Source organism: Musa acuminata, chromosome BXJ1-9 (genome assembly GCF_036884655.1).
Source record: "Musa acuminata AAA Group cultivar baxijiao chromosome BXJ1-9, Cavendish_Baxijiao_AAA, whole genome shotgun sequence".
Classification (NCBI taxonomy): Eukaryota; Viridiplantae; Streptophyta; class Magnoliopsida; order Zingiberales; family Musaceae; genus Musa; species Musa acuminata.
The window spans coordinates 4,566,703-4,579,100 of NC_088335.1; the positions used below are offsets into that span (position 1 = coordinate 4,566,703).

General features: G+C 40.4%; 2 protein-coding genes and 1 long non-coding RNA gene across 5 annotated transcripts; 2 read left to right on the top strand and 1 right to left on the bottom strand.

Moving 5' to 3' along the window:
• Positions 1-317: 317 nt before the first annotated feature.
• LOC135592629 (transcription factor BHLH156-like) lies at positions 318-1,799 on the top strand. Its single transcript, XM_065082189.1, has 3 exons — positions 318-1,029; positions 1,110-1,490; positions 1,572-1,799. Exons 1-3 carry the CDS (start codon positions 400-402, stop codon positions 1,674-1,676), a joined length of 1,116 nt encoding a protein of 371 aa, XP_064938261.1. The 5' UTR covers positions 318-399; the 3' UTR covers positions 1,677-1,799.
• A 1,874-nt stretch (positions 1,800-3,673) lies between these two features.
• Positions 3,674-9,210, top strand: LOC108951219 (uncharacterized). 3 transcript variants are annotated; one of them, XR_010479155.1, is made up of 6 exons: positions 3,674-3,946; positions 4,865-6,481; positions 7,361-7,480; positions 7,594-7,691; positions 7,820-7,951; positions 8,962-9,210. It is a non-coding gene; the product is annotated as an uncharacterized LOC108951219 (long non-coding RNA). The 3 variants fall into 3 exon arrangements; XR_010479156.1 differs by having other exon boundaries at positions 4,865-4,960; positions 5,628-7,480; XR_010479154.1 differs by having other exon boundaries at positions 4,865-7,480.
• A 1,185-nt stretch (positions 9,211-10,395) lies between these two features.
• Positions 10,396-11,774, bottom strand: LOC103997153 (F-box protein At1g67340). The gene is made up of 3 exons (XM_009418303.3): positions 11,504-11,774; positions 11,261-11,423; positions 10,396-11,185 (listed from the first exon to the last, which is right to left on the bottom strand). The coding sequence occupies exons 1-3, from the start codon at positions 11,683-11,685 to the stop codon at positions 10,502-10,504; spliced, it is 1,029 nt and encodes a 342-aa protein (XP_009416578.2). The 5' UTR covers positions 11,686-11,774; the 3' UTR covers positions 10,396-10,501.
• Between the last annotated feature and the right edge of the window lie 624 nt (positions 11,775-12,398).

The following is a 12,398-nucleotide window of genomic DNA, read 5'->3' on the forward strand; positions in this document are numbered from 1 at the left end:
CTTCAAAAATTGAATCCATATGTACTCGTATTAGTGTCATCGTAATCAATCAACAACTTTTGATCTCTGGATCCTAAGGTAATCTAACTATAAAAGTCTATGTTCTATTAACTATAGCAAAGCATAAATTATTCATGGCAATGTTGTTTTTGACCTTTTCTTTATGCAATTTAATTATATGTTGGGTACTTTAAATTTTTTTCCAAAATTCAAATTTTATTTATTTTTTAGTATCTTTTTCCATCTCAAGGGTGCAAAAAATGGTATGCAACTTAAACTTAATACTTGACAAATTAAAAAATAATAATAATAATAAAGTACTACTACTACGAAAATTTCATTATTCCATTGGACATAAATTAATAACCTAACGTCACTGAGCCATCTAAAACCAGCACAATGATTCCCTTCACATTAACAGGGGGTCATCTTCTTGCCTCCCCAAATGGGCTGTGTGGATGCCCTAGAGGCACAGAAACAAGCTCAACCCTAGACATGGGGAGTGGCGATCACCCTTTCTTCCTCACACCACAACCTCACCTTATGGCCTCAACCTCCCACCAGAGCTACGGCCATGATCTCGAGGAGTTCATGCTCTTCGATGGCGATCTCTCGAACGCTGACCTGATGAGCTTGTTGAGGGAAGGTGTGCTCGACACCAGCCATGAAGGAACTGCCGACCACGTCTTGCAGATCGACACGGACTCTGATCTGATGAGCTTATCGAGGGAAGCAGTGCTTGATACCATCCATGAAGGAACGAACGCTGACCTGATTAGCTCATCGAGGGAAGGAGAGTTCGACACCTGCCACGAACGAACTGGCAACAATGACTTGCAGGTAGACGATGATGCTCGGGTGAGCGAAGGCCGCTGCGATGAGCAGCGCGGTGGTGATGGTGATTCCCCCGAGGTTATCCCAAAGACAAGGAAGGACCGGTCCAAGACCTTGATCTCGGAGAGGACGCGAAGGGTTCGGATGAAGGAGCAGCTCTACGAGCTCCGATCTCTCGTTCCCAACATAACAAAGGTAAGCAGCAGCTCCGCGATCTGCGCGCGCAGTTGTGTTGAGATGCAGTCAACAATACGATCCATCTCTCTGTCGTGCAGATGGACAAAGCTTCCATCATAGCAGACGCAATTGCACATGTGAAGGATCTGCAATCTCAAGCTAACAAGTTGGAGGAGGAGATAAGCCTACTCGAATCGGGATCCAATGGAGAGCAAATGCTTCAGGCTTCTAGCAGGGGGGCAGCGGAAGCGATGCAGCCACAGGAGACTGCTACTACTGCAGCAGGGAGCAGGATAACGCAGGTGAAGGCATACCAAGTGGGCGAGGGGAGGTTCTACGTGAAGGTGGAGGGCAGCATGGGAGACGGCGGAGAGCCGTCGGCTCTTTACTCCGCGCTCGCGTCTCTCTCGTGCTTCGATATGGAGAGCTCCCATTTCTCCCTCACCTCGGAGGGCTTTGTGTTCACCCTAACCTTTAAGGTGGGTACATCTTTACTTACCCATGTCTTCTGCTCTCCTTTCTTTCTCCATTGAGGAAGGAACCTCTTCCCCGTGTTGCAGGTGGGGGACTTCAGTGGGGAGATGAATGCGTCCTCCATGGAGATATGGGTAATGGGTGCTTTGGTGAAGAAGGGTTTTCAGCTCATGCAGACAACCACGCTGTAAAAAAGCTTCTTCTCCCCTTTTGTGTTGCTTTGAGCATTCATCTTTTCAACTGTAGAAAAGCTTACTATTGAAGCCTCAATCTGTTGCATGATCAATGCACAAAATTAGACTCTTGTCCTTCAACTGGAGCTTCAATTAGTTCAAGCAAATGTGTCGATGAATGAACAGATCAGGAGGTTCAATGTACTGAGAAGATAACTCGAATCAAGAAAGGAAAACTTAGAAGAGAGAGAGAGAAAGAGATCTTGCGACTGCTTTTATGGCAGAAAATTGGAGATGATGATCCCAATTGATTTTCACATCTGTAGAAACAACCAGCCAACCAACCTTAGAGAAGAGAGAGAGAAACAGAGAGAGAGAGAGAGAGAGAGATCTTGCAACTGGTTATCTGTGAGAAAAAAAGGAGATGATGATGAGAGAGAGAGAGAGAGAGAGATCTTGTAACTGGTTATCTGTGAGAAAAAATGGAGATGGTGATGAGCTACTGGTTACATGTGAGAAAAAAATGGATGTGATGATGAGAGAGAGAGAGAGAGATCTTGCAACTGGTTACATGCGAGAAAAAATGGAGATGATGATGATGATGAGAGAGAGAGAGAGAGAGAGAGAGAGAGAGATCTTGCAACTGGTTATATGTGAGAAAAAATGGAGATGATGATGAGCAACTGGTTACATGTGAGAAAAAATGGATGTGATGATGAGAGAGACAGAGAGAGAGAGAGATCTTGCAACTGGTTACATGCGAGAAAAAATGGAGATGATGATGAGAGAGAGAGAGAGAGAGAGAGATCTTGCAACTGGTTATATGTGAGAAAAAATGGAGATGAAGATGATGAGAGAAAGAGAGAGAGATCGATCTTGCAACTGGTTATATGTGAGAAAAAATGGAGATGAAGATGATGATGATGAGAGAGAGAGAGAGAGAGAGAGAGAGAGAGATAGAGAGAGATCTTTCAACTGGTTATATGTGAGAAAAAATTACCCCAATTGCATGCTTGTGCTTCCATTCCTTCAAGCAAGAAAGCATACCAATATGTAGCTTCAAGATATGTGAATTGCCGGCCGACCATCATAAAATGGATCTTCATCACTTAATCACTCAGATCCCAAACCAACCATCTTTCATCCTCCATCGACTGCTCATCATCATCGACATACTTAGGGCATGGATGTGTACAGTACAAGTGTACTGCACAGGTTTGTACTGATCTCAATTGCTGCCACTGCTTCCAAACCTATTTGTTTCTTCTAATAAACAACTATTATTTGGTATGTTCGAGACTAGTATTAATTTAATGTTGGGCAAGTGAGGTAAAGAGCTTAAGACATATATATATATATATATATATATATATATATATATATATATATATATTTTAATGAAAGATTCTGAACCATTTACAACATTTACATAGAGAAACAATTATCTGTCCAAGAATGCACAAGTCAACTACAATTCCAGCTGCCTATGTAGTTGTGATTTGCATTCATTCTTCATCCCTCCTTCCATCTAGATTCTTTATTGAGATAAATTAACTGAATTATTCCATTATTTTTTTATTTTTATTTTTCATCCCTCCCTCTAGATTTTTTATTGACATAAAAAGTATCGATAAAAAAATATTATGTAAAATGAAATGAACATTATGTAAGGTTATGATGTTGTCGGATAATCCTCAAGTTATTAATTATGGAGCATATAACAATAAGATCGTAAATGTCAATAATTTGGAATAAGTTATATGGATCTTTTATCGTCATTCAGATATATAAAAAAATTATATAATTAATTAAGTTTGAGATATTTAAATTTTTATTTATAATTTTTATTAAAAAATATTCATTTTATTGTCATTAAAATGACATTAAAATTTCCGTTGCCTCGTTGGGGTATTTCCGTCATTTTGATGTCACAAGCAAAACCCCGCGCCATCGAGTCGAGCTCTATAAAAAGAGGAGGGGGTGGGGGAGGGGAGGGGAGGAGAGAATGAGATGGCGGATGACGAGAGGAACGAAGGAGAGGGGGAAGAAGGGAGGATCTCGTTGAAGAACTGGAGGAGGGAGGTCGACGAGAACCTGAATCGACTCCGCTCACTCCTCTTCGCCGCCGATCTCGCTCTCCAGCGGGACCACAACGCCGCCTCCCGAACCCTTGCCCTCCGCCTCATCGGCTTCCTCGACTCCCGTACGAGAACCCACACCGACGCGGATCTCGTCGCCTCCATTCGGACTGAGGCCGCCTCCCGCGCCCTCGCCTTCGACTCGGATCGGTGCGTCTCTCTATCTCTGTCTCTCGTTATCCCGGAATTTGGTGGCTGATCATGCTGCTTCTCGGGTGCTATGAATTTGTTGGTCGTTATTTGAATCGACTTTGTCTGTATTCGAATATGGACCTCCGATCGGCGACTTCCACTATCTTGATGAAGTCAGTTTAGGAGAAAAGAACAATTGTTCTTTAGAGAGAAAAATTGACTGTTTCTTCCTCAAGAAGTTGGAGTGTGCGCTCTCTTACTCACAGATACAGAGATTTGCCTTATTTTATTTTGGCGGTTGTTGCTGGGATAGAGGGAGCGTGAGCGACTTGAAGACATTAGGACTCTGTTTTTGTGTGATGATGATGAGGTTTGAGATTATCACATCAGAAGATATAGACGGTCTAGTGAGACTGTGAGAGTCCTCGGAAGGCACTTAAACTAGAATGTTTTAATCATGGAAAAGGTATATTATGATTTACACCTAAAAACACACAGTAACTTGCTAGAACAATCTCTTAAATGCATTGCCATGATGATCTATATGTCTGGAATTATAGATGATATACATGAACATGATTGTGTCTTGGAGTAAATGATTATGAAATTATTATGATGATGATGATGATGATGGCAGCACGAATAGTATTGATTGGAAAATCAGGAAACAAAATTTTCTCACAATTTTGGGGATAATACTGGGGAAAATCCATGTTAAAGGAGCGTGAATCAATAGATGTATGGATAATGTGAAGGACAGAAGGACTTAATACATTACAGGGCTCCATGCTAATAAAAGGATTGCTACTACCATATTCTACGAATGGGATTGAAAATAATACTTATGTATTACATTTGATGGTTAAAGCAGTTGGTTTTCATATACATTTGTAGTTTGGCCACATAAATCAAGCTTTTAATGATCTTGTGTTTCAGGTACTGCTTCTGGGTTGGCGTACATTTTTGCTACCTGGATGGATGAAAACTCAACCTAAAAGAAACATGGAACCACGTGTTGTTTGCCAAAAATTTGTAAGCTACTTCGGCACTGTGAAAATTTGCTGTTCTTCTAGATTGCAGTTTTCTTCAGCAAGTATCCAGCATAGATGGCAAACACTAATAAGCAACTTAGGAAAGAGCAATCGCATACTAAGTTTTGGCATGTAATTATCACAGCAGATGATCAGATTGCGAAACATAACTAAAAACGAAGCCTCACACAGCTTTCTTACTTTAACTGGTAATATCTCTCTAATCCACCCATAGGCAATCAGTATATAGAGTGATGAACTCGAATGACCGTTGATAATATTGGTTTTCTGAACATGAAACAATGTAAACAGCTTGTATTTTCATTGAAAGAAATATGAGGAAATTTTGAACAAATCTGATGCTTGAATGCAAAAAATGGAATATTGGTAAGTGAACATAGACTTGGAACTAAAGGCTCTAATATTATTTTATAATACAAAGAGCACCAGAGCATGAAGGATTGTGCTTAGGTCTCTGTTTCATCTTAAGCTTTTTATGCCATGATGTCCATATAGCTAAATCTTATTCCTTTACACAATTGGCATTAATAAACAGTGGCACCGAAGTGCATTATATTGGAATGTTACATATGAAGCTTGCTTAATATTTTAGTTTAATCATATAAGACATTAACAATGTTATGATTATTTTACTTTGTTGTGCCAAGATAATAGGTATATTTTCCCTTCAGTTTCTCAAGATGTAGCATCTTTTGGATTCAGCTAGGCATTCGAACAAGCAAGAAGAGAAGTTCGTTGTATTTTTGTTGAGAAAGGGGATGTTGTAGTTTATTTGACTGGCTGATAGTTTAAAATGTTACTGGGTCTGGATTATCAACACCCAACTATTGTATCTGGTTTTCTACTCCCATGTGATATCAGTGCAGATTTTGATTTTAATCCTGACTCCATGCATGCAAGGTATTCTGCATGTTCTATTTCCAGGATGTAGTTTAGTCAAAGTTCTTAAAATTTTCTGATTTCAAACTTACTGGATTTGAGGTTGTGTTTCCAGTTTAGAAATGTTGTGAGGTCCTGACAGTGAGCTGCCTGAGAAGTTAAGGAATCTGGAACCTCGACTAATTGAACTTGTTGGTAATGAGATAATGGATAAAAACTCTAATGTTCAGTGGGACGACATGGGTAATCAGAAACAATAACTGTGTTTTTGTCGTAATTATTAGCATTTTTGGTGCCCAAAAATTGCCTCTAAAAAATATCTTCTCACTATTCTACTAATTCAGTGGCTTGCATGATACTAAGAAATGTGTCACTGAGATGGTATATGGCCTCTTTTACATCCTGACATATTATGGTTGTCGTTCTCCAGAAATAGGTCTACTGCTATTTGGTCCCCCTGTAAGTACTTGTTATTTAAATAAATATGCCACTGCAACTTCAAATTCTAACTGTGATTATATGATTGTAGGGGACAGGTAAAACAGTGATTGGAAAAGCCATTGCTGGAGAGGCGAAGGCAACATTTTTTTACATACCAGCAAGTTCTTTGACAAGCAAGTGGGTATGTACAAGAGTGTTTCGTGTTCTTTTATTTTATGCAATACTATCTAAGAGATTACATCTTTTTCAAATATTGTGGATAAGGAGATCTATAATATTGTGAAATAAAGTCCACATATGAGAGCGCTGTTTCACATCCTGATTAAGTCTTGATAGAATAATGCAGCACGCATCAAGGGGGCAAGAGGGTTTTGGGGTTTAGGATTGTGTGCTTTTTGATGTGTGCCAATACTCTATCAGGACTTGAGCCATGACTTAAGCTGAGAAATGCTCATTTCTGTGGCTGCAAATGTGAACATCATATGCTTTTGTTCTTTGGCACTATGTTGGTGAATTTGTACAGTAATGTAGATTACTTCCCTTTCACCGTGCACGCAAGAAAAAGCTCAAGTACCTGATAAATGTGTTTATTGTGGATAGTCTTTCAGAATGAGTACTCTGGGTAAACAGTACAATTTTCCACCATATTATGTTCTTAGATAGGAACTACATTTACAGCTATATTAATATGCAGGAACAGCAAAAAATTGCTAGAACCATTATTTACTAATTACCTAAACAGTTTCTTTCAGTAAATTTCTCACTGACAGACTGAAACTAATTATTTCTCACTGACATGCTGATGCAATATTTCTCACTGCATTCTTTGGCTTCTTTGTCAAAATTTACCTCAAATAGGTTCTTAATTATTAAATTTGTCATCGTGCATTGGTATATGTACGTACATATCATCTCGAGCAATTTTCTTATACATTGAATGCTGTAGATCGGCTAGGGTGAAAAACTGAATGGTTATATATACCTCTTCCATCATCAATTGGCTTTTCTATTGCTATGATTTTCTTGATTATGTTCTTGAAACATTCTAAAACATTCCAAGCCTCTGCAAAATTGGTTTGAAGAAAGCAAGAGCCTGGATCGGTCTGTAATCTTTTGGAGAAAGATGGGCTGTTGAAGCTTTCAGAAGAAGACATAATTGCAATCTGCAAGTTAACTGAAGGTAATTAGAAAAATCAATTATTCTTTGTGATGTTTACCTGTAAATCATTGCCATATTAGTATTCTTTTTTGTTTTTGGGAAAAAAAAAGACTGTTATTGCTTCAACTTTTTAGTTTATTGCGGATCAGACATGTAAAAGATGCATCTATGGGGACAGGGAATTGAGATTACAAAACTTAGAAAAGAGTATCTGCTGCCAGTTAATTTTCAGGTGAAAATAAAGTTCTGATTTTATAGTGTTTAAACAACTCTTCTTGTTGGTTGGTTATAGACAATTTCTTTTTCGGTCAGGAGTGTGCACATTGTGAACAAACTAACTTAATTATTACTCTTTTGTAGGATTTTGAGAATGCATCACTGGTGGTAAGACCTTCTGTTTCCTTGAACGAAATGAGGACTTGTGAGGAGTGGAACAGACAATTTGGGAGCTTATCCGTTTAGCCGTCTGATTAACAAAATGCACATGCAGCAGTAAGTAGCAGATGTCTCCCACATTAAATTGGCTTATCATTCTGCCATCATATTTTATCAAGAAATTAGTGTTCGGTTCTACTGGTTCACTTGCAGCTTTCTCGATTCTCATCATCCAGAGTTGAGTTTCTTAATTGTTCCCATGATAGAGAGCAAAACAACCTTTTGTCCTCTTACCTTAACGAGTACTTATCTGAAGAATAAACTAAATCTGATTTTTATGTTATAATAGCCTAGATCATCTACTTAGTTCATGGGCAATAGACATTCCCAAGTTTGTTGTGAAACTTAGGTGGTTCCATGAAATACTTTAAGTTCTCTATTAGACTGTGTACACCTGTCGATGTGCATGTCTAGGGTCTCGCAATCACTTGTATTCAAAATAATCAGACGTCAGCTTTAAGGGCTCCTTTCTGTTTACAAGATGCAGATTGATACATCTGGTAGCTAAATGTCAGTAAATTTGATTTGGAGAAAGAGATGATATGTAGAAGATAAGTAATTTACATTTCTAATGTCAATCAATAATATGACATACAATGCAGTTCTCTTTCCTTATATGATCAAAACCTAAAATCAGATTCTGGATCCTTAAATTGTTCCTTCCTGGACAATGAAATTTTAGGCCAAAATCCATGGCAATTTGTTACACAATTAAACACATAGAACATTATGCTTGTTCAAGTTCTGCATGATCATAACTAACAAGTCTGTCCTGATCACCCAAATCTCTTACTCTTTTGGCTTGGTCTAGTTGAGCCAGGTACCGATCAGCCCTTCATTTGTAGTACGTTTAGACTGCATTGGTTTGCTGGCACCTACATATCACGTATGTAATACATACCCTGTGCATTGTTACCCTCATTTTATCATATGATAGTGTACTTCCCATGTCAACATTAGTGCACGAAAATTTCCCTGCATACATGTAGATTTTTGAACCAGTAAATCTCTCAACTCTATTTTTGTTTTTCATGTCATATTGGGATCATTCTTATGCCTCTTGACAGTTAAATTGTGGTACGTGAAACAACTTCTTTGCTCGTCATTTCGTCGACATTTTGAATGGTTTTCTGAAGAGAGTGAGCAGGCCAACTATTCGTTACCTGATACTAAGAAACCATGCTTAAGAGAGCAACAGTATACCAGAATTTGTTTGCCAAGGTATGTATGATCCATAATTTTGATCTGATGCTTATGTAAGATATTGTGTAGTTTACTGAAGTAGCAATTAGAAACACAATATATTTGGTCACAAATATCATTACATGTGGAGGAAATATTTATCTTCGTGGGGACTTTTAACCATGCATCAGCAGCGAGAGGCAGATGCACCAAAATCTGAGCAAATTTTCATCTCACTGACTCTTTGGATAAGACCTAAAACGGAAAATTGGTATTTTAAGTTGGGGATTCATAAGCATTTGGGACCAATTGAGGGCAATTGCATCTCCTTTTCAAAATCGTGAACGAGGTTCTCTACTAATAAATGTCCGTCACTAACTTCTGCATAATTGGATGGGGGTATAGTTGCTTGATCTGGTGCGTGAAAGGATGTGTTAGAGAGAGAGAGAGAGAGAGAGAGAGGTGTCTTTTATCACAAGAAACTGAAGTAATTTGAGGGGGTCATTCCAGAACAGGTGCGACCATTGATGTGGAAAATAGAGGTAGCGTATGCAATTTGGAACTTGGAATGTTAAATGCAGGTTTTATAAACAAAGGGACTTCATTGCATGTCGGTCTTAATCAAAGAAATGTGGATTGGGTTCAAGGATTGAACACAAACCGAGTTTCTTTTAGTGGATTTATATTCATCCAAGTCAAAATTAATTGAGATATCCTAATATTGAATTTAGGTTTTATAGTATGATTCTAATATTATCATTCATGTCCTTGTAGACAATCTCATTCGCCTATCGTTTTGACTCTTAGTTGAAAACTTCATTGGTTATCATGATGTCAAGGTTATTTAAGGTATTTTGTGTTCTTTGTATTTGTGCTATATTAAGTTTCATAAAGGCAAATATGTGAGTTCAAAACATGGCAAAGATACATAGCTAAAAAAAAAGGCTATATGAGATAAACAATTTCTTAAAAGTAGTAAGCGCGAGAAAGGGCATCAGTTAAGATCGTGTCCTTATTATCATAACTGAGCAATTAACAATTTAGTGGTTTTTTATACTACTTAATTAGTCTAATCTACTCTAATTATTTCCTATAAATTATTTGGACAAATTTGCATTGAAGAACATGCTAATTGGTAAATGAGCAATCTTTTCGATTCAGTTGACCCGATTAAGACTTATTCTACTCACTAATAAAATAGCTGATGAGCTGTATTAATGAAAATAATTTAAAATAATTATTTTATAAAAATAATCCATAAATATTTGTAATATATGACAATGTATAATTATATATAAGAAAATAAGCGGCTTCCTAAACAATGCCTTGATAAGGGAACCCTTTTATATGAAAGGCAAAATAAGACCCCAAAGCACGGTAACAAAGAGCCGAGCTCACGTTTTCTTACCGTTGACTCAGGACCAACTACAGATCGCCGCCGTCAGCCGGAGCTCCGTCGGCGGCGGCGGCAGCTAAATCAAGCCATCGCTCCATTGGTACACACTCGGCCTTGTGCGCCAACTTCCAGTGCAACGCCTGGCACGCCCTCGAGCAGTAGCTGGCCACACGGCAAGCAGAGCACCGTCGGAACTCGTGGCGCCGCGTCTCTGGCCGACCGCAGCCGCCGTAGGAACACAGGCTGAGCCCCTCGCTCTCCACCACAACGCCGCCCCTCGCCGCGAACCACTCCACCATGAACTGGTTCGCAGGGTGCCGCGCGCCGGCCGGCGTGCTGCACCAGAAGTTTCTCAAAAGCGAGCATAGTCGCCGGCAGTGAGGCAAGGAAGAGGAAGAGGTGCTCAGGACGACGGCCAGCTCGCGGGCGTTCGCCAGGAGGAGAAAGCGGCGGGCCTTGGCCGCGTTCCGGCGCACGCCGTAGCCGTCCTGGAGGCAGTGGCCCAGAACACGGATGGCGTCCTCGTGGCCGAGGGAGGCGGCGCGAGCGCAGAAAGCGACGCCGGCGCTGAGGTCCTTGTCGCTATTGGACCTGCCGCTGCCGTTGAAATGTATCACCGCCAACGAGTAGAGCGCCTCCATATGGTTACAGATCGCCGCCCGCGCCATCAGCGACAAGCCACTCCGCCGATTCCCTAAGCAGTAGAACCGAATCTACAAACCCAAACATCAGTCCTTTAAGATTCAAGCCTCGCTCCTCTGCGACCAAAACAAGGAAGAGAGTCCTACCATTCCGAGGATGTAGCAAGCCTCGAGGTTTCCGGCATCGGCGCAGCGCTTCAAGAATCTGTGAGCGGATGCGGACCAATTCGTGGCTCTAATGGCGAGGGATTCTACGGATGCATTCGACAGAACCAGAGGATCCAGCCCTAACCTATTCAGTCTCTTACACCTATCATCGAATCCCAGAAGAAGAATCAGTTTCATCTCAAGAAATCAAAAGAAAACCCCAAGCAAAGTCTTCGGGGTTACGCTATGAGGACTCCAAGGAGATCGGAGGGCCTTGCGGTGGAGGCGCTCAGCCTGCAGAGGATGGCAACGACGAGGTCGTCCGGAAGGCAGGAGAAAAAACCGCTCCCCTCCTCCGCCGCACCCACCTGCGGCCTCTTCCGGCCTAAATCCCTTTCTTCTCGGGCGAGCCTCCTCCTCTTCATCTGACCGTACTCCCTTCCTCCCCCTCCTCCTCCACAACCTCCCTTTGGGTTTCCAGCAACTCGGCCTTGGAACTCCTGATACGACGGCTTCTCTCTCGGATATATATATATATATATATATATATATATGTGATGATGATGACGATGATGATGATTTGGAAAACTATCGGCTAAAGAAACTCATACTCTTACCGAATTTTTATATCTAAATTCATCACCTTTTTCTTACATGCTTTTCATTAAAAAAAAAAAAAAAAAGGTCACGATGGTTCGTGTCTCTGAAATGAGACTATCTATCCACCAATATGGGATTCAACATTAAAAAGAAAGGACAAGTGTTCTTTGTGTACGATGAGTGATTCGATTCGATTTTGGATGTGTAAAATCATCAACATGAAGACTTGGACAGCAAAGGTGCATGTTAGGCCAGGTTGAGCTATGGGTCTTGCTACTTACTTCTTTGTCGCCGGCCGTCAGCCCTTGCACTCAGGTCGAGATCGAGAGGAGGATTTTTTGATCGGACCCCTCTAAAGATTAAGTTAGTTTTTTTGTGGAATGAGAGTTTAATCCCCTGTGTTGACTAAGTAATGAGCTTTTATACCTTCACACGGGGATCGATCGTACTCTATATGTTAATGATTGTCGACCCCTTAAGCAGTCGGCCCATGCCTCTGTGCGTGGGCGATGATCGACGTGTACAAATCGTCCCCAAG